Source organism: Ixodes scapularis, unplaced genomic scaffold (assembly GCF_016920785.2).
Source record: "Ixodes scapularis isolate PalLabHiFi unplaced genomic scaffold, ASM1692078v2 PGA_scaffold49__6_contigs__length_1374808, whole genome shotgun sequence".
Classification (NCBI taxonomy): Eukaryota; Metazoa; Arthropoda; class Arachnida; order Ixodida; family Ixodidae; genus Ixodes; species Ixodes scapularis.
This window is the reverse complement of record NW_024609878.1, coordinates 408,706-427,877: the sequence shown is the minus strand read 5'-3', so window position 1 is coordinate 427,877 and position 19,172 is coordinate 408,706. Positions and strand designations below refer to the sequence as shown.

Below are 19,172 nucleotides of genomic sequence, written 5' to 3'. Positions count from 1 at the left end.
TATCTCTCCTCTCCTTGCCCCTCTTAAAGGGTAACTGCAAAGTAAAAAAGTTTTTTTAAACAGCCTATTTAGGACAAGCATGTCACAAAACAAATCTTCCGTAAAAAAAACAAATTTTTTTCTAACAATATTTACGCCGCCGGACGTAATTTAGTTGGAGTCACAACTTCTTCACATTTGAAACTGTCGCTCTTTCAACGCGCGCGGAGTGGCTGGAATACGTCACTCCGTGACGTATAGTACAAACTTTGTGGCACGAGATTTAAAACTGACAAAATAGCCGCAAACTAAAATGAGTCTTGCGCAAACTGTAAAAAATTTTGTTTTTGGCAGAAAATTTGTTTTGTGACATGCTTGTCCCAGCTAGGCCGTTTAAAAATACACTTTTTTTTGCAGTTACCCTTTAAATGCACCCCAGCCATGCGCTCCCCCCATGGAGGTAGGGGGCTTCTGGACTTTCGGTTTGGAGGGGGACAACGATGGCCAAAAACAAACGTAACCAAACAATGCTATGGGACGAAAAGGACAGCTGATTTGGTGCCAACAGCTCTTTTGGTCACTGTTGGGGGCATTCCCACCGACTGCGACACCTAATTCAGGCTTAGGGAGATTTTCTCATTTGGCTGGCTTGAGCCTGTATGTCGCCTCCATTTCTTGCTACCTCCACGGCGCTGGAGTCCTCTCCACTTTTCCATCTCGCGCGTGATTTTGCTACGTGGAGGAGAGGGAAGGAGAGAACTAGAATGGTTGCCCTTGGCGTGTGCATCTGGTGACATTGTGTACCCATTCTTGGCACGCGCTTTGGAAGCTGTAAACTAAAACAACTTTAGCGCTGTAAATAATTTTTCTAGGGTATTTAAAATTTATATTTTCCTCTTCAGTGTTTTTTTTAATGTCTGCAAGATTTAAGTTTCGCTTGCAGTCTCTTGTGCTGCCGCTCTAATTCACGGGCAAATCAGCGGCTGCCACTTTTTAATGTGAAAGCATTAACTGGTCCCATGGAGGGAAGCCGGTGGTGTCTGTAGCAGCAAAAAAGGCACCTAAATTCCAATTGTTTTAATTGACTAAGCGAAATGGCACCTAAAGTCCCATGGACTGCGACGCGTCATATCGGACACTTTGTCGCGAAGCCGGCAAGGCTGCTCAAAGTCAAAGCGGACACTCCTCAGAAATAAAACTCGAAGAAAACTGCAGCAACGCAGATGCATTGTTGCGGAAGCCGTGGAGCCGGCGGGATTTGCCGCGCCTGCGCATTGGGAAAGCGGGATGTCACCGCCAGAGTGCTGTGTCAAAAAAGGAAGACATGGCACACTGCTTCTAGGAATGTGCTACGTGTAGGAATGCTTTCATTCCTACATGTAAGCAGTTTTAAAGGGCAACTCCGCTTCATTTTTGATATTTAGAAAACTATGTAGCCCTCTTCAGTATCATATAGGTAGACCCCATGTCAAATATTACGATCTAATTCCATCTATATACTTAATAAACTTGCCAGCAAACCTTCAAGTGAGCCAAGTCGCCGAAGTCTGCCAACTCTATCGTGCGACGTGAGGCACAATCGTCAGCGCAGTCAATGCGACGGACTTTGAGTGGCAAACATTGAGCCACTACGTCAGAGGCATGTCAGAGGCATGACTACGTCATTCTCACATTTTGTTTGTTTCTACTTCTCGGAGCGAAATTCAATGATGACGTCATCAGTTTCTCCTCCCGGTGTTGGCTGAACGGCGTCCACGTGATCACCGTAACGCAGATGCGCTAGGTAGTTTGCGCTGCCCTGCGCACCTATCGGTCTGTTTCTCCAGTCCCCTTCTCCTCTTTCGTCTTCTCCCCCTCTCCCTCGGGCCATCACCGTCCACGCCATGTGAAGCAACCTCCCGCGTTGCGTGTCCTGTCCTTCGCCCCCCCCCAAGCATCACAAGACCCATGGTTCGACGTGATGTGGCCATGACTCTGACGACACCAGACCAATGTTGCTTGACAGAACCAAAGTTTCGGTTTCAGTGTCAGCTGATGTTTAAATTAGGATTACACAAATAATATTCCACATTTCGCGAATCCGAAGACGTAGAGCTGTTTAGTAGTGGGGGGCTTTGCGAGTTTGAATCGCGTGTAAGCCTAAATTTTTCGGAATTGAGCGGAGTTGCCTTTTAAGTGTCTCCTTTAATTTTTTATTGCTTTGTTATTCTAAAATGTTTATCCCTGTACAGTATGTATTCATGTGACCTTGTTGTATGCATTTTTATGCGAACAAGATTTATTCCAGCTTTCTGTTAAGACATTTACATTTTCATTGCTTAGAAGTTAGTAGTTTACTTGACCAAATATGTGTATTAGGTATGTATTCTTGTGCCGATTCCCCTGTTATGACATTTGAGCTATATATTAGTTAAACCGATACGCATTGTTGGGGCTTTATGATGTCCGAAGTGTTGTTAATTCATCTATTTTGTGATTAGACTGATTTTGTGATTATTAGTATTCCACGCTGCGTGTCAAGTGTTGGTGGGCAGGGCCCTGTCGAGCCACGACTGCAGCTTTTTCCCCCTGCTCTCTGCTCTTCTCTGGAGTGAAACTAAACAATTATTATATACATGCTTGGAGCATGTTTAACATTCGTTGTTTCTGATCTTCAAGAAATTTATTTCGTATGGTACGAAAGAAATGGACCCTCTAGCTTTTCTTCACCGCATTGATCAGAAGAGATGTCAAATTAGTATAGTGCTAGACTCCCATTATTGAGAGTGCTTAGTCTTGTGGCTTGTTCAGATCAGGTAGTGCTGTAAGCTTGATAATGCCTATTAGAACTTCTGAGCTTTCTCAGTCAGTATGGTTGTGTGTCATTTGTTTTTGTTTTTCGTCCCATGGCAGATATCTATTGAAGACGAATTACAGAGGGAAAGCCAGTCGGATGTGTTGACGGTCCTGATCAGTTACTTCATCATGTTTGTGTATGTGTCTCTTGCCTTGGGTCAGTACCGATCATGGTCAACCCTCATGGTGAGCTGCGTTGGGCCTTCCTTCGATTCTTTGATTGCAGACGTCTGTTGGGATGACTGGCAGTTTGTGTGTTTGTAACTGGGAAAGCACGTGTGCTGGAGATTACACTGTTATGTTTTTAAGCTTCACTCTGGCATCGGCTTCAGCCTTGCTAAGTGAACCTGAAAGAACCATGATCCCATTTTAAATTATTTTTTTTAGGGGTAGTAGTATTTTGTGCTAAGTGATGGCACTAAGGCTTTGTCAAAAAAAATCTCAAAAACCGAAAGCCACTGTTTTTTCTATTCTACACCCAATATGGGCACCTTTGCCAGTTTGCATGCTGCATATTCTCATTAGCTTTTACCTAGGAGGAGTTGATCATTTTTGCTTCTTGCAATATACTAGAACATAAGAATGCCCTCAGACATTTAATATGAATTTGTTTGTTTGTTACAGCACCTATCTCATTCGACACGTGGTAGTCTTACAAAAAAAAAACAGCTGAGATGAGTTTTCTGTAAAAGCTAGAGGACGAAACAAAAATTAACCATTCTTGTTCTCGCTACACATCCATGACCTATTGTGAGCATAAGTACCCAAATACTAAAAATTGTTTTATGGTGCCAAATGTTATGGTATAGACAGTAAATGCTTGCATCTCCTGTACATTGATTCCAGTGTCTCTTTTCTAGATGGACTCTCAGGTGACTCTGGGACTGAGTGGAGTGGTGATAGTGCTTGCCTCGGTGGCTTCCTCGCTGGGTCTTTTCAGCTTTGCGGGCTCGCCGGTCACCCTGATCGTCATCGAAGTGATTCCGTTCCTTGTGTTGGCCGTGGGTGTCGACAACATCTTCATTTTGGTCCAGGGATTTCAGGTAAAGGAAAACGGTTTAGCCTTTCTGAACACATTTAGCCTCTGCAACGACCAAGTCGGCTGTTGTGGTGTTGGTGAGACAGATATTTAGCACATTAAACATGGTTTGTGTATATCAGAGAAGGCTTGCTGTTCAAATGTCTTGCATGTAAAACACTGAACAATGTTAGCAGTTGGTAACTGTTTCATTCTGGACTCCTAAAGCCACGAAAATTGGCCAACACTTGACAGCGCACAAAAACAGCACACTATAAAAATTACATATGCACAAAGAAATAACCCTCACGCAGCACTGCCTGTCAACTCTGGAATATATTAAACATCATCTTCAATTTCTTTTACTCTTGCACACTAAGAAGAAAATTTTAAAAAAAAATAACCAAGAATTAGAGTTTATGGTCAGTGCTGCATGAGAGTTATTTCTTTGTGTGTATGTAATTTTACAGAGGAGCTGTTAAGGGCTAGTTTCCCCAGGATCGTGTCCACCAGCAAAGAAATGATGACACCGAACTCTGGACAACTACCGCCATGTATGAGCGACGGCAGCAACCAGACAACTGGTTGCCGGCGTCGCTCATAGATGGCAGCAACATTTCTTTGGAGGAAGAATGGGAGCGGAACGAGCGGCGATGTGCGCAGCAGCGCACAAATGGTTTTGCAATTGCTGCGAGGCCGCCATCGCCTAAAGTTCCACTTCGTCGAGCGCTTCAAATTTTCTTGTGAAAAAGGAGCAGATTGCTCGCCTGGAAAGCCACCACCAAGAACAGAAGCTACAGCTCTGCTGCGTTTCCTTCTTCACCAGGGTGTAAAGGATGTGTTTTTTATAGTGTGTTGTTTTTGTGTGCTGTGAAGTGTTAGCATGATTCACCAACTCGCCCAAGCTGAAGTATTGACGAAAATTAAGCAGAAGGTGTCAATGGTGTAGTAGGCTAGTACCGTATTTACACGATTGTAAGTCGACCCCCCCCACATTGCTCATCAGCAAAAAAAGAAAAACAAATTTTTAGATGAGAGTTTTACTGCTAAAACGTGAGAATGGGAATGTGTCTTTTTCGAAAGCCAAGCTTCCAACACGCGATCGACGCCTTCTGGCGTGCTTTGGCTGCGCATGCACGCGCGAGGTGCATGAGATGGCCAGGCGTTATCGAAACTAGGAAGCTCACACTGGAGGCGGGACAACTGAAGCTGCTCACTATCGTTCTCACTCCGTCCGCGACTACACTACGACTCGTCCGCACTGGTGATGTCAATCCCATCGCCATCACTGCTACGTTCTCGAAGCACGTCGTCGGCGCCGTCCAACGAAATCTCGCACTTCGCAAAAGACAGGATCAAGCGCATCTTCCGCGCTTGCTCAGCGATCGCGTTGCACGTCACGGGTACGGACCGATTGCACGCTTTTGCGGCATACGTTGCAAGCCTGACCTCCAACTCCTGAAGGCATCCCCACCTATCCAGACTTCGGCCTGCGGAAGCCTCTTCGTTTGCCGGCACAGTGCGCCACTGAAGGCTCCACTGGAGCATCATCCGCTCCGACGGGTCGAACTTGCGTCCCACAGCCGAGTTGTTGGTTGCTTCTGAGTGAAGATTGGCCATAAACGAGCACCGAAAACCTAAACTGCCCAGATCACGCGTGTCAGTACAAAAAAACAAACATAGTTAGCGCTCCAGCATGATCTCGTCACTCGATCAAACGATGTGCGACCAGCACGACCGTGAATCGTGCGAAAAACTGCGAGTGCGAAGAGAAGCCACGGGGTAAGTGAGCCGTGGGGCTGTCCCAGCGGCCTCTGGAGTGGCTCTTACAAGAAGTGCTGCCACCCCCTGGGAGCCGGGCGCGCCGTGCGCTGCTCACCGCCGTATATTCGGGTTAATTTGCGAATCGCTATCAGTTATACCTATACTCCTTCGTGCAAATAAAAAAAAAAAATTAATTTGTTAAATGAGCGCACAGAATAGTGCAATGCTAGAGGTACAGCCGGCTGAACTCATTACGGGCCGAGGTGTTCATGATATCGCAATCGTTTCGTATTCGCCGGCGGTGGAATGCTCTGGTTCGATTATAAGTCGACCCCCCCACTTCAGATTTTCAAAAATTGAAAAAAGGGTCAACCTACATTCGTGTAAATATGGTATGCATTGGTTTGCTGGTTCTTGGGAGACAGCCTGTGATAAGAATGTCTTCGCATTGCAGAGGGCAAACGTCCTAGACGAGGAACCCCTTGATCAAAAGGTGTCTCGGGTGGTGGGCAACCTTGGTCCCTCCCTCATGCTGGCCAGCGTCTCTGAGGCAGCCTGCTTCTTGCTCGGTGAGTCAGCAATTTTTGAACTTGATTTGGAACGTGCAAATGTCAGTATATTAGTAGCCCCTATTGTGCAAACCTTGTACCTGCATGCAAGAGTTCCACGGTTCACACTATGCAAGAGGACTTTGTCAAGAAGAAATCGCTTCGTGCTCTTCCACTGCCTAGGTGATATGCAAAATGCTCGTTTCTTTTGGTTATAGATGGTATGCTTGTGGTAAGAACAATGTTGTCAGTCCATCGTCAGTGAACTGGTCAGCAACAGTCCTCACTGTAGTCGGATACAATTTAATGAATGTGGCACCTCCAGCACAAGCTTTCTACTTTCATTAACACTTAGACAAAACATGACGGAAGGCAAAGCGCGTGTGCTGGAGTCAAAGCTTCTGGTGGAAACAGCAGTCCAGTTTTACCAGACAAGGCATCATAGTCATTACTCTTCACCTTTTACAGCGGAACTGTTAAGGGCTAGGTTCCCCAGGATCGTGTCAGATACCAAAGAAATGACGACACAAGCCTACACTAACCTCTGGACAGCTACCGCCATCTATAGACGAACCCGCGTCCCTGACGTCACGCAGCTGTGGTGGCGCTGTCGACGGCACTGCGCATGCGCGGACGCTTCACTTCACGCAAATCCGGTTTCTGCGCACGCGCAGTGCCCACACCTGGTGTGGGCAAACGCGGGTTTGTTTGTAAACAGCATGCCGGTCTATAAGCGACGGCGGCAACCAGGCAACCAGTGTGGTTGCCGCCGTCGCTCATAGATGGTGGCGACCTTTCCAGTTATCATAAAAATATTGATAGTTGAACAAGTTGGTGGGAATTTATCGTAGGGAACAGGCGCGAAAAACAGACGAGGACAAAGAAGAAACACGTGACGGGCGCAGAGCACGTCACGCGTGTTTCTCCTTCGTCCTTGTCTGTTTTGTGCACTGTTTCCTACGCTGTCATCGGTTTGGGTTTGGACTGATGATGGGTCGGCCGCGTGCCCTTTCTTCGGGGAAAGAAGGCCGGGTGCGGAAGGAGCGGTAACGTACGCAGCAGCGTGAATGGGTCCGCAACCGCCGCATGCGTCGAGCGCTTCAGATTCTCTTGCGAAAAAAGAGCAGATCGCTCGCTACAGCTCTGCTGCTCCTCCTTCTTCACCAGAGTGGATGGGGAAAGTTTTTTATTTGGGTACTCATCACGTAAAAAGGTTATGTGCAGTGTTTACCTAGACCTTCCTTGAACTTTGGAGCATCTGGAACATGACCGTGCTGAATAAGTGAAGTTGGTGTCCTCTCGGTAATTTATTCATCTTTTACCTGCCCTTTGCTTGGCAGACCACTGTTCAGTGAATTCTGCTATAGCAGCGATCCAGAAATCTCTGCCAGTGAAGCATTCAGCGAAATGTTTATCACCAGTCTCATTCGCGGTTGTTGCTGCCAGTTCGAGTGACTTGCGTTCATAACAGGCCTTACGTACGGGCCAACGGCCTTTCTGTGGTGCCGGAACACTCCAGGGTTGAATAAAAATTATATTATCAGCCTGCAATTGTCACCTCAACCAGTGATGGCACGTGCTTGGCTGCTTCAACATCGCACGTTCCCTGTGCACTCTCTATGTTGCCCTTTGATTTGCAAGCCTCTCCTTGCATTCCGATGTGCCAATAACGCATTTTTGGTATGCTCGCTGAACTGCACTGTGTCTGTATACTTTTTCTGTCGGCATCAATTAAGCACTCCCTGTACTTGCTGCAGGGGGATTGAGCACAATGCCAGCTGTGAGGACGTTTGCCCTGTACGCTGGTGTGGCACTCCTTTTGGATTTCCTGCTCCAAGTGACCTGCTTTGTCGCCTTGCTTACATTGGATGCTAAGAGACAGAGGGTGAGTGCTGCTTCTTTTAAAGTACAAGGAAAGTGCATAACCTTGTAAAAAATAAGGGTTTTGTACACTGGGAACATGTGTATTTAGCGAGAAATGAGGTTTGATGGCTAGTTTATTAGATGCTCTTTTTTTGTGGACTGGCTGGAACCTCTGTTTCCAGAACAGTCCAAATTCCTGGCGTGTAATCCGTACAAACAGTTAGCTATTATGAGCTATACTGTTCACAATGAGTTTCATATATGAGTGCTTCACTACCGTAAAATGCTGGGGGACCACCCACCCTACCACACTTTCACTGAGTATGGGGTCAGTCTAGACATGAGCGCTTGTCCGGTAAAATCAGGCACTTAATGTATAATTTGCAGAATTCCCAAGTTTGGGAAATTTTAATAGTGGGCGTTTGGACGAAGTAGGTGCTTGTGCGGCATTTCATGGTATATTGAGCACTTCACTGTGTTGAGAGCTTCACTGTGTTGAGAGCTTCACTGTGTTGAGAGCTTCACTGTGTTGAGAGCTTCACTGTGTTGAGAGCTTCACTGTGTTGAGAGCTTCACTGTGTTGAGTGCTTCACTGTGTTGAGTGCTTCACTGTGTTGAGTGCTTCACTGTGTTGAGTGCTTCACTGTGTTGAGTGCTTCACTGTGTTGAGTGCTTCACTGTGTTGAGTGCTTCACTGTGTTGAGTGCTTCACTGTGTTGAGTGCTTCACTGTGTTGAGTGCTTCACTGTGTTGAGTGCTTCTTTTACTGAACGTTTTATTATGTTGAATGCTTTGTTGTATTGAACACTTTATTATATTGAATGCCTTGTTATATTTGAACACTTCACTGTTTTGAACGCTTCACTATTTTGAACGCTTCACTATTTTGAACGCTTCACTATTTTGAACGCTTCACTATTTTGAACGCTTCACTATTTTGAACGCTTCACTATTTTGAACGTTTCACTATTTTGAATGCTTCACTATTTTGAATGAGGCTTCACTATTTTGAATGAGGCTTCACTATTTTGAATGAGGCTTCACTATTTTGAATGAGGCTTCACTATTTTGAATGAGGCTTCACTATTTTGAATGAGGCTTCACTATTTTGAATGAGGCTTTACTATGTTCAATGAGGCTTTACTATGTTCAATGAGGCTTTACTATGTTCAATGAGGCTTTACTATGTTCAATGAGGCTTTACTATGTTCAATGAGGCTTTACTATGTTCAATGAGGCTTTACTATGTTCAATGAGGCTTTACTATGTTCAATGAGGCTTTACTATGTTCAATGAGGCTTTACTATGTTCAATGAGGCTTTACTATGTTCAATGAGGCTTTACTATGTTCAATGATGCTTTACTATGTTCAATGATGCTTTGCTATGTTCAATGATGCTTTGCTATGTTCGATGATGCTTTGCTATGTTCGATGATGCTTTACTATGTTCAATGATGCTTTACTATGTTCAATGATGCTTTACTATGTTCAATGATGCTTTACTATGTTCAATGATGCTTTACTATGTTCAATGATGCTTTACTATGTTCAATGATGCTTTACTATGTTCAATGATGCTTTACTATGTTCAATGATGCTTTACTATGTTCAATGATGCTTCACTATGTTCAATGATGCTTCACTATGTTCAATGCTTACCTATGTTCAATGCTTACCTATGTTCAGCGCTTCACTACAGTACACTCACGATAATTCAAACTTGGATATTTTATACTTCTGGTTAAGTCAAACAAATTTAAAATATGGTTGTTCCTCTATGTTTTAGAGCGCAACTCTTAGGCGCCCTTTTCTGACTTGAGCGGCAGTGGCGGTGGCGCCGTGCGTTGCATTTTGCCCATAATGACGTCAGACGTGATGTCACGAGGCTCACGAGTGACACCACTTGTGACGTCACCGCGTTACATTATGGGTAAATTTTCCCACTAAATTTAGCGGGAAAATTTCTTTGCTTAACTTAGCGGAAGTAATTCCCCACAAAATTTAGCTGGAAACATTTCCCGCTAAATTTAGCAGAAAGATTTCTCCGCTAAATCTAGCGGTAAAATTTTCTTGCTAAATATAACAAAAACTTTAGAAAATTTTCTGCTAAATGGCAGGAGAGGAGAGTACGGATGAGGAGAGGGCATACCCTCCTCTTTGTACCTTCCCCTCCTTCTCAAGAGCTGCGCTCTAATTCGGCATTAGAGGAGATTGTAAACGTCTTTCATTTTTTTTAATGCATTCATAAAACGTCATCAAGCACGCACCGCTCACGCCCAAGTGCGGGAGCGTGATGTCACCGCCGGAGTGCAGTGTGCAAAAGGTGTGCTTCGGACTTCATATATGCTCGTTGTGTGCTTTGTGTGATGGACCGTGAGGCGACCGCGTCTGCATCTACGGCCTTGACATCGGCAGCAGCGTCTACATCTACGGCAGCTTTCTCAGGCAAACGTGGCAGACCACGCAAATACACCACAGCCTCCTCAAGGGGGGACACTACCCAGAAAAGTTTACTTCTGTACCGCTTGCTTGATTTCAATCAAATTTGCAGTTGAAGTTTATGAGTGGCAAGACCGTCCCTGCCAAATTTCATTGTCTTGTGCCAATTCTGAAACTTGTTACAATATGGAAGTCAGTGTGTACGCCTAGGAAAACTATTGTTTTAAAATAAAAATGTGAGTTTTATGTGTAATATAGTCATAGGAATATCCATAGCACATACCCAGCTAGTTACCTTGCTATATTGCATTGCTTTCATTAGTATAACTCCATAAGATTAGATTTTTTTCTCTTCATGTGTGTACTTTTTTACAAATGTAGTTTTTTCAGCATAAAAGAATTTTAAATTGGAAAGACTAACCAGCCAAGCATGTTCCTCACAACCACCTAAGAATAATTCTCTATTGTGTAATAGGAAAATGGTAGTTTTTCTAAAGAGATATTTATGCCGAAAAGTGGAACGTAGAAACATTTTCTTTAGCATTGGTGGACCGAAAATAATTTATAAAAAATTAACTGTGTAATGTAAACTAATTGAACTTTCTGGGAATACTCTCTAGATGTTGGTGGATGTAGATGTGGCATTTTTTCAAAAAATCAACTTTTTTTGTAGGAATTTTTTTTTTTGGGTAGTGTCCCCCCTTAAGGGGGGACACTACCCAAAAGAGTAAATTTTTGAACCACTTGTCGGATTGAAATTATATTTACACTGCTTGTTTCTGTTGATGTTGAAAACATTTTTGCCAATTTTTGTTAACCTGGGTGAAGTACAAAAAAAAATCGCAAACGTTCAAAGACGAAAGTGGGTGTGTCTGCTTAGGAAAACTATTGTTTTGAAATTACTTATAAATTTGTTGTTTTCATGTGTTATATTGCATTAGGACAGTTCAAAGCAGATAACTATGGAGCTATATTTCTATGTTATACCATCTTTCATGACAAAAAAGCCACATAAACACAAATAGAGTTTTTTAAATTTCCATTCTTTGTCCAAACTTTTAGTTCTTGAGCATGAAAAATGACAAAAATAAAAATTACAAGCTCATAGTTATCTTCCCCTTAAAATTTCACCCCAGAAAAATTCATAAAAATGAATCTAAGTTGCGTAATAACAAAATGATAGTTTTCCTAAAGTGAAATTTATGCCAAAAAGTGGAATGGAGAAAAATGTGTTCAAAGTGCTCTGACCTCTACCTTTTCTTTAGCATCAGTGGACCGAAAATAATTTATAAAAAATTAACTATGCAGTGTAAACTAATGAAACTTTCTGGGAATACTCTCTAGATGTTGGCGGATGTAAATATGACATTTTTTTAAATGAACTTTTTTTTGCAGAAATTGTTTTTTCTGGGTAGTGTCCCCCCTTAAGTGTCCTCCTCTAAGCATCATTCTCAATGTCATGCTGTATGTAGTCCTTAAGGTCGTCCTAGATGTTGTCCTTAAGGTCGTCCTAGATGTCGTCCTTGAGATTGTCCTAGACGTCGTTCTTGATTTCGTCCTCGATGCTGTCTTTCAGGCTATCAGAGGATTGTCCTCGGCGTTGTCCTCGAGGTCATTCGAGAGGTCGTTCTAGACAGCGTATTTGGGGTCGGTCTCTAGGACGCCGTCCTAAACTTTAATATATGTAGAAACATCACTCGGGAACATTTCTCCCGCGGGACTATGCTTTCACCTTCCTAGTCGTAAGCAGTCTTAAAGGAACTGTGCAACGATTTTAACGTTGAAAGAATTGGCATCTTCTGCTTTTGATATTGTTCACCTTGTCACAAATGACAGAAAACACGCCTCCTTTCATTGAAATGATGCGATTCCGCCGTGTAATAGCGAGGTAAAACTTAGAATATTCCCCGACCTGCAGCCGCGAGCGGCGGCCATGAGAAACACACAGTGTGACGTCAATGAGGAATCTTGTAGAAAGATAGCAAGTTGCGCGAATACCTGCTTGATAAAAGGTAACTTTTCTATAAATCTTGTCGTTCCAACATATATATAAATGCGTCAAAAACCTGGTATCATCGACAAACTTTTATTATATGGAGTTTTAGTGGCGCCATCTATCCTAGGTCCACAAAACCGTCAGTGCTGTCTGCTTACCACGAACAGAAGCCGGAGGGGGAGGGGTACAGAGTCGGACGGGTATGGCCTCCCCGGATGAGACTTTCCTCCTTTCACCATATTGTTCACGCTGCGCCTGCCAGCACGTGGTCACGCGGTCGCGAGCGGATGAGTTCTCGCTGCTCACTGATGGCTCTAAAGAGAGAACTTTTCCGAAACCCCGCGCCTATCCCCTCAACGTCACTGCGCACGTGACCCGGAAACAGACGTAAGAGTTGAGAGGCGGCAAAAACCTGGATCTTTAATTTTTTTAAATGAAAACTAGGGTATTCAGACAAAATCTGTTTTCTGTAGTTCACTTCAGAAGTATCAGGCATCAACTTCCACAATAATTTAAGCAAAGCCCTGAAATTGTTGCACAGCTCCTTTAAGTGTCCTGTAATCTTTTTTGTTCCCCCGGCTTTGTTGAGTGCCCTCCTTTCCGAGCACCGGTGCACTGCAGAAAAGCCACACTCGCAGAGCTTCCTTTCGCGGGGGTGTTTCTTCTCCGCAGTGCACCGGTGCTTGGTGAGAAGTGCACTCAACGGGACTTGGGCAGGGCAACAGATGAGCCATGAAAATGGGCTCCTGTGTAAATTTCTACAACTGGCGCAAGCGCTGTGACGTGGTGGCATGGCATAGGTCCACGTCGCAGGGTTTGTGCAAGTTGCTATGAAATCTGCTGCGCGGTGCCCTTTCTCATCACTTGCGTGTCCCTGCTTGATTGTTCGCGTTAGACAACTTCTTGGCCTGATGGACAAACTTAATTTTGTTTTGAGTTGTAATGAGCTGTTTAAACAGTCCACGATGAACAGCAACTTTGAGAGATCAACAAACTTTTGTCATACATTTCACAAATGTTTCATGTGTGGCATACTTGCTTATGATCAGTAAGGCCTATGTAGAGGCAATCATTAAATATCTGCTTTGTATGTGTGGCCATTCATATGGCAAATCATAATTTTATCTTTCATCATATTTAGATGTATTTCTGATACTTCAAACTGCTGATAATTCAAACAAAATTTGTGGCACTGTTTGTTGATTGCTTCATTATGTTGCACTCTTCACTATGATGCACTATTCACAATGTGTTATATCAAGTAACCTGAGCACTTGGTTACTGGAGTATTGTAACCACCTTTATTTTCGTGAGCTCAATATTTAACGCATTTTGCTAAGTATGAATTTTGAGAATATTTTCTTGGGACAAATTTGTGGTTCAGAGTGATATGCTATGTATTCGTTACCATGGGCTGATGTATATTTGCTTGATAAATTTTTCACGTTATTTTCGAAGTCCCGAAAATTGGGTTCTTGAGAAAACTGTTGTTTACAGTATTTAGCTTTTGGCTGCATGTATATCCACTTACAAGATACAATATCTTGAGCCATGAGTATATATAGATTAATGTTGGATTCTTACCATACCAAACTTTTGTACAGAGTCGTGTCTCTAGACACCTCCGTTCTCCAAACAGTTGTTCATAATAACGAGACATACCGTATTTACTCGCAGAATGAACGCACTTTTTTTTCCGAAAAATCGATGCAAAGTTGGGGGGAGCGTTCATTACGCGAAGTAAAACTTTTGCGTCCGTATTTACTCGCATAATGAACGACCTTTTATCCTGAAAAATCGAACTTCTTATCTCTTTGCGCGCGGCGCCCGATCTCCTAACCTAACTAGCTGTGCAAAAAAAACAAAACAAAAAAAAACTCCTCTTTGTTTTCTTTTTCTCTTAGTTCCTTGGGTTCTTTTTGCCGCCTTTCGCAAGCTGTTTTGTTTGCTTAGGCGAGGGCTCTCCGCTTATCTTTCTTATCTCCTTGCGCGCGACGCACGACCCCCATAACCAAACTGCGCTGTGCAAAAGAAAAGAAGAAAAAAAACTCTTTTTCTTCTGTTTTTTTTTTCAGTTCCGTGGATTTTTTTTTTTTTTGCCGCTTTTTGCAAGCTGTTTCGTTTGCTGAGAGGGCTTCTCAGCTCCTCTTTCTTACCTCCTTGCGCGCGGCGCGCGACCCCCCCCCCCCCCCCCCCCCCCCCCCCCCCCCCCGTAACCAAACTGCGCTGTGCAAAGAAAAAGAAAGCTACTCTTTTTTTTTTTTTTTTTTCCCGCTTTTCGCAAGCTTTCGTTTGCTTAGAGCGCTTCTCCGCTTCTCTTTCTTACCTCCTTGCGCGCGGCGGCGCGCAAACCCAAATCCAGACTGCGCTGCGCAAAAAAAAAAAAAAAAAGTTCCTCTCCATGTTTTTTTTTTGCTTCCGTTGGATCTTTGCAAAATTTTTAACGCCTTTTGCAAGGCGTTTTGTTCGCCCACGCTGCCCATGCATTCGCGACCTCGATGCATTAGGAAAAAAAGCGCGTTCATTTCGCGCGCGTGGGGGGAGGGGGTCAAAATTTTGACATCCGAGTTGGGGGTGCGTTTATTACGAGAGTGAATAAAAAAGTCGAAATTTTGAGAGCCGACTTGGGGGGTGCGTTCATTACGCGAGTGCGTTCATTGTGCGAGTAAATACGGTAAATGTGTGCACAGCGTAATCCACTTACCGTAAAATACCGAGCAAGCGCCCACTCAAAATTATGGGATAATCGCGGAAAACTCGGGGATGGGTGCTTGTTAGGTCCGAGAGCAAAAACGCAGGATTGTATAGTGGGGTGGGCCCTTGCTTGGCCCGACCGCCGAACTCAAAATGGCGGCCATTGGATGCACTTGGAAAAGGGCAGTCATTTGCCGAGCATGTGAACGTATAAAAGCAGAAAACCTTGCAGAAGCATGGATGTAACCAGTTTATTGAGAGAAATTAAAAAAAAAAAAAAAAAAAACACTAATGAATTCTAGTCTTTGTCAGTGAAGCCGTCAAAAGACTCTTCAGAGTCCGAACAGAACACTAGGTCCACACACTCGTCAGCAAGGGCACCGCGGTCATGGGGCATCGATGACGATGCCATTCAACAACTTCGACTTTCCTAGTGACCGTATACGAGTGCACCGTCCAAACAAGCGAACCGAGCGAACGCAAGCAACGCAGCGCGGTGAACACGAAACTAACCGAACCACCGAACAACAAGCGGAAGCGGAGGGGCAGAGGCACACGGGCACACGGCACGTGTGCAGCACACGCGCTAAGCTCTGTGCGGCTTTCCGTTCGCTAGATCCTCCTTTCCAACGTAGTGTGTCTTCACTGCTTCACTGTTGCCACCGTGCCCTTGCCTCTCTTCCTTTGTACACCAGGTTGCCTGTATCTTTTGTTATTTCTGCCATTTGACCTCGATTCCCGTGGCGCCGGAGTGTTGCTGTGTTGCGCCGGAGCCCTTCGTCCGATTCCCGCAGTGCCCTTCACCCCCTTCGCCCGCGCTGTCGTGACTCGTAATTCAACTTCAGGAGATAACGGCCGTCCACGGCGACTGGGCGCTTGCCATGTCCTTCGCATAGTTTTTAAATTTGCCTAAAATGGGGGGTGGGCGGTTGATGTGTCCTCTGTTTGTTCTTGAAATCGTTCAAAAATAGGGGGTGGGCCCTTGATGTGACATGGGCCCATGCTCGGTATTTTACGGTATAACGATAATGAGACAACCCAAAAGTGCAATCGTTATACCCAATTTTTGTTGTATCTGGCCTAGAAACTGGTCGTTTCTAGTCTAAGAATTTTATAAACTGATCGTTAGAAGTGGTATATTGTTATATGTGGTATCGTTTGAAGTGGATTGCACGGTATTTACAGTTTGTGTAAATGGTGTCTATATGGCTTAAAATGGTGTCTCTATGGTGGGGTATCCTGAACGGGGTTCATATTAACGAGACATGGCTTCTGTACTGATAGGACTGCTAATGCACCCTTTCCACTTCGCTACTGTCCGCCTCAGATCTGCCCTTAAGCCAGGGGTGCTTTTAACGGGCAATTTGTTTCCTCGTCATTCCAGGCCCGGCGTCTGGACATGTGCTGCTGCATCAGTCGCACTCCGGAACTCCTCGAAGAACCGCCGTCCAACGGTTTCCTGTACGGCCTCTTTGAGAAATATTACGCACCGGCTTTAATGAAGGCACCTGTCAGACTGGTTGTTGTGAGTAGATTCACACTTGTCACAATTTCTTTATCTGTTAGTTCACTGTTCTTTACGTGACATAGAAAATTGAATGTCTGGTGCCACAAGATTTTGCTTTTATGTTCAAACTTCATCATGATGGAGGCTGAAATTTGAGAACGATGGCAATTAGCTAAGGAGACTTCATACTTGCCCCAGTGTTTTCAACTACCAAACTTTTGGTTTCTCTAAGACCTCACTTTTTGGAGACTTCCCAAATTGGCAAACATTTGTAAAATTACAGACCACATAAGTCTGTATTCACGAGTTCAAAATGCTGATAAAACTTGCCAGCTTGGGAAATGTGAATGTGTCATTTATACCGTATTTACTCAATTCTAAGCACCGCCTTTTTTTCACACCCGCGATGTTCAAAGAGGAGGGGTGCTTAGATTCGGAACATGCCCCAAAAATATGAAATTTGCACAAGAAATATGAATTTATTATTATCAAAATGAAAGAATAAATGTTCTAAAGGAAATAAATAAAGCCCGCTTGCCATCAGTTTGCACCACAGTCGACTAGTCGCTCTCGCAACTAGTCTTTTGAGGATGATGTAGGCAAGTTTCCGACCGTCGGCTGTGATGCGCAGCATTACGGTCAGTCACCCTTTGCTTCTCATAGCCAGTCGTACGCCTTTTACTTCTCGGGCCTACTTCGTTCACGGTGCACGACCTTGGCATGTCGATGTACACAAGGGTCTCATCGGCATTGCCGATCTGCCCGAGTCCGTACCGAGATTCGGGACGCAGCTTCATCACATAATGTTAGAAGTTGACAAGCTTGTCCTCAAAGTCCAGCGGTAGCTTCTGGCAGATTGTGGTGCGGCGTCTCTAAGAGAAACTGTTCCTCTTCATCTGCCCCACCCAGCCTCGGCTTGCGCGGAACGCCGCACTCCGAACTGTTCAGCAGCGTCGCGATTTCCGTTGTCTTCCGCGTAAGAAATAACCATTCTCTTGAACTTCATTGTGTATGAAGTTCTCTTCGCACTCATGACGGACAATTTCCGCAAACCACGTGCACACAGTGAACGGAATATGATTGCAAGGCCAAGGCGGACGAATGCGGTAGGCTTAACAGACTATAAACTACCGAATGCAACAAGCGCAAGGAGACCAAACAGACTAAACATATTCGATAGAGGGTACGCCAACGCGCACCCTCTTTCGCAACCTGCACGGATGTGAAAGTAGAAAATGGCAGTATGTGCTGCCATCTATTAACTGACGTTGAAACCAAGCGCCAGCGGCCGTTCGCGACTCCGCTCGGCGATACCGGCGCCTCCGATCTCAAATTTTTTGTTGGGAGGGAGGTGCTTACATTCGCATGCAAACTTTTTTTCAGGTGTTTGTTTGAAAGGGGTGGGGGGGGGGGGGGGGGGTGTTTAGAATCGCGAAAATAAGGTACTTCAATGATAAAGATTAAGGCCGCAATCAATCTGGTAGGGTGCAAGTGCATTTGTGTTATTACAGAGGCTCATTAATACCTGCAACTCTGTTGTAATGGAAAGCAAGAGTGTAAAATAGTGAATTCATGATTGTTCTTATTTTATGAGAGTACACTATTGTCCTTCAGCAGCTCGCTTAATTTCTTTCGGGGATTTCAGAGATTGTAATGGTGCAATCCCGGGGATACTGGTAGCGTAACTTCGCTTTATATCGGCTCATGTGACTTTTCCTTTATTTGCTTTGATTGTGGTTGGAGAGCAGGATAGTTTAGGACCTAAGCAGATGATTGTGACTTTGTGGCTGTAGCTTCATTGTTTTTTGACGGTACATTTTTTTTTGAACAGATGCTGGTTTTTGTGGGCTGGGCATGTATCTCCCTCGCTGTCACAAACAAGATAGAGATCGGCTTGGACCAGGAGATCGCAATGCCTCTGGTGAGCAGTTTTAGTCCACAACTGGGCCCAGGCATGTATGTAGCCAGTGGGGGGGGGGGGGGCCATGGGGCCCGGGCCTCATGGGCCCCCCCCCCCTGGCTACGTGCCTGAAAGGGGGCAATGGTGATGACGTTTAGCTCAATGTTGATTACGCCCATGCCTTGGCTGCGCTGTTGGTTGCGCCTGAATTCGCCTGCTTGAGTCAGTCAATTTCGGCGATTTGGTTAGCTGCAAAGTTTGCCGGACCGTTTAAGAAACATTGAAACAGAATTGCGTCGTAATATTTGATGTGTGGTCTTCCCAGGCGATACTGAAGAAGACTGCATTGGTTTTTCAAAATCAAAAATGAAACGGAGTTGCCTTTAATCAAACAAACCTTAATTATGAACATGCGGCAGCTTCACCAAGTAAAAAGACATGAGTGGAGTTTGCCGATAATATCAGACGGGCATCAGTTCTCTTCGAACTGCGCCAGGCATTGCAAGAACATTGTCACTGCCGCTGCACTCCACTTTGTTTCGAAGCAGCCGTAGGATGTTACGTGTTTCCACAGTCATCGGCGTTTCCCAAAGTGCCTTTCCGACGTTGCTTCATATTTACCCTAGCC

At 44.6% G+C, this 19,172-nt stretch overlaps 1 protein-coding gene across 1 annotated transcript in view; it reads left to right on the top strand.

Moving 5' to 3' along the window:
* The window catches only part of LOC8035180 (NPC intracellular cholesterol transporter 1), a 74,379-nt gene that overhangs the window by 35,188 nt on the left and 20,019 nt on the right, over positions 1-19,172 (top strand). Inside the window, exons 11-16 of the mRNA XM_029988269.3 lie at positions 2,872-3,000; positions 3,675-3,857; positions 6,051-6,165; positions 7,902-8,029; positions 16,522-16,662; positions 18,476-18,565. Coding sequence (XP_029844129.2) covers positions 2,872-3,000; positions 3,675-3,857; positions 6,051-6,165; positions 7,902-8,029; positions 16,522-16,662; positions 18,476-18,565 — 786 coding nt within the window. The remainder of the gene's footprint in view (positions 1-2,871; positions 3,001-3,674; positions 3,858-6,050; positions 6,166-7,901; positions 8,030-16,521; positions 16,663-18,475; positions 18,566-19,172) is intronic.